This window comes from Aplysia californica, unplaced genomic scaffold (assembly GCF_000002075.1).
Source record: "Aplysia californica isolate F4 #8 unplaced genomic scaffold, AplCal3.0 scaffold00691, whole genome shotgun sequence".
In the NCBI taxonomy this organism is placed as follows: Eukaryota; Metazoa; Mollusca; class Gastropoda; order Aplysiida; family Aplysiidae; genus Aplysia; species Aplysia californica.
The window spans coordinates 311,615-313,912 of record NW_004797961.1 but is presented as its reverse complement, the minus strand read 5'-3'; the positions used below and the strand labels follow the sequence as shown (position 1 = coordinate 313,912).

At 39.7% G+C, this 2,298-nt stretch overlaps 1 protein-coding gene across 1 annotated transcript in view; it reads left to right on the top strand.

The window, feature by feature from the left end:
• The window catches only part of LOC101845804 (putative lysozyme-like protein), a gene marked incomplete in the record, with an annotated part of 10,610 nt that extends 10,233 nt beyond the window's left edge, over positions 1–377 (top strand). The window contains 1 exon segment of the mRNA XM_035972427.1: positions 1–377. Coding sequence (XP_035828320.1) covers positions 1–229 — 229 coding nt within the window.
• Between the last annotated feature and the right edge of the window lie 1,921 nt (positions 378–2,298).

The window sequence follows — 2,298 nt, the reverse complement described above, 5'->3', positions numbered from 1 at the left end:
TTACGCGGAGTACGAGATTGTGGAGTCACCAACGAGCCTAGCGGGATCTAAACTGGCTAAACGATGGAATGGAAAAGACGACGAAGGAAAAGGAGGAGGAGGAGGAGGAGGAGGAGGAGGAGGAGGAGAAGTAGAAGTTGCTACAGAGTACTCCATTTTCACCAGAAACGAAGAAGATAAAAGAGACAATGACTTAATGAATGTCTACGGAATGGGGAGTGCTGTTTAAGTATTTCCCATTTCTTTAAAATTTATGTACTTCTTGCATGTTTTCCCATTTTTATAACATATACGCACTTTTAAGTATGTTTTCCCATTTTTATCATTTGTACGCACTTTTAAGTATGTTTTCCCATTTCTATAATACACATAAAAAAGATACAACGGTATCCGCCAATGAATACGGTCACCAGGGAACAGAAAAGCGGGTTCTTACACGGAGCGTGTTTTTACGCGGGTTTCACTTCCTACACGTTGGCTTCTTTTCTTTTCCATAATATTGTCATGAAATTATGACCCACAGGCGATACTGACGCCAGAGTGAAGGTAGAGGTTTAATCCCCCCCCCCCCAAAAAAAAAAAAAATCATCATGAACAAACACTTTGGGGACCGCAAAACCATTTATCACAAGGTAAGATGACCTTTGAGGAAATGAAGAAATCAAGACAGAAGCAGAACAAAAATATGATAATTTTAGATGAAAAAAAAACATCATTAAGAAACACTTTGACGACCGCAAAATCCTTATACCACAAGGTATGATGTTCATGGAGGAAATAAGGAAATTAAAAAGAAAGTTTAAAAAAAAAATTTTTTTAATGGCGGACATCATGAAGAAACACTTTGACGATCAGAAAATTATTTACCACAAGCTAAGCTGGGCATTTTTCTCACCACCTCCTGCCCACCCAGCAGTAATTGGTACCTGACTTTGAGTTGGAGAAGTAAAGGCGGTGTGGAAAGGAACTACCCACCCTTCCACAATATGCCAAAGGCCCAAGAAGTTGTCTCACTAACAAGGCAATCCTGAATGTCGGGATTGGATGCGGGAAAAACTTTACTTTACTTTACAGTCAGAATAAATATCAATCATCGATTCAATGTGTATTGCTGTTTTGAATATTATAATACGTGTACTTATGACTCTAAAGGTCTTGTAAAAAAATTCCTGCATTAAATAACAAAGGCCCAAGAAGTTGTTTCACTAACAAGGCAATCATGAATGTCCGGATCGGATGCGGGAACAACTTTACTTTCCTGTCAGAATAAATATCAATGTGTATTGCTGTTACGGATATTATAACACATGTACTAATGACTCTAAAGGTCTTGTAAAAAAAATTCCTGCATTTGTGAGGCGTGCTGACAGGATGAGTTACTTCTCGCAATCCACCAATGGACACATTGGCCAAAAGTCGACACTAAGATCAAATTTATAAACTTTCTATTGGTGCCAATTTCTTTAACTATAACATTCCTTTTATTATTTCACACTTATAAACTGTAAAAACTTCACCTACAAGCGTGATGTATCTGTTTCCATTATAAGGCTTGAATCTGAGAAGGAATTAATTTTGTTAGCACGCTTCTCATATGACAAAGGCCCAAGAAGTTGTCTCACTAACAAAGCAATCCTATGTCTGGATCGGATGCGGGAACAAATTTATTTTCCTGTCAGAATAAATATCAATGTGTATTGCTGTTACGAATATTAAAACACATGTACTTATGACTCTAAAGGTCTTGTAAAAAAAATTCCTGCATAAAAAATTGGTCGCACACATCCATCATCCTTTTTTTTTTGGTTGTCCTCTCCAGATCTCACCTGCAGATTTCGGCTCCTTCGACTTCCAAGGATGCCAGGACATCGCGGCGCTGTTTGAGAACATGCAGGCGTCCCCTGCACGTGACCCGCGAGTGACCAGGCGGATCTCCCACTGCGTCACCTCCCTGGACAAGTGGACAACTGACCACAAGGCCAAGCTGGTCGAGGTCATGAACGGAGGGCCGAGCCAGTCGCCCAGATGATCGACTACGTTTGAGTGTTGTGGCGATGATGATGATGATGATGATGATGATGATGATGATGATTCTGATGATGACTGGATGAAGGACTGGATGGATGAAGGAATGGATGGATGAAAGAAAGACAGGATGATTGAATGAATGAATTGATGAAGAATGAATGAATGAATTAGTGAATGAATAAACAAAAGAGTAAATAAATCACTGGATGGATGGTTGGATGGATGGATGGATGGATGGATGGATGGATGGATGGATGGATGGATGGATGG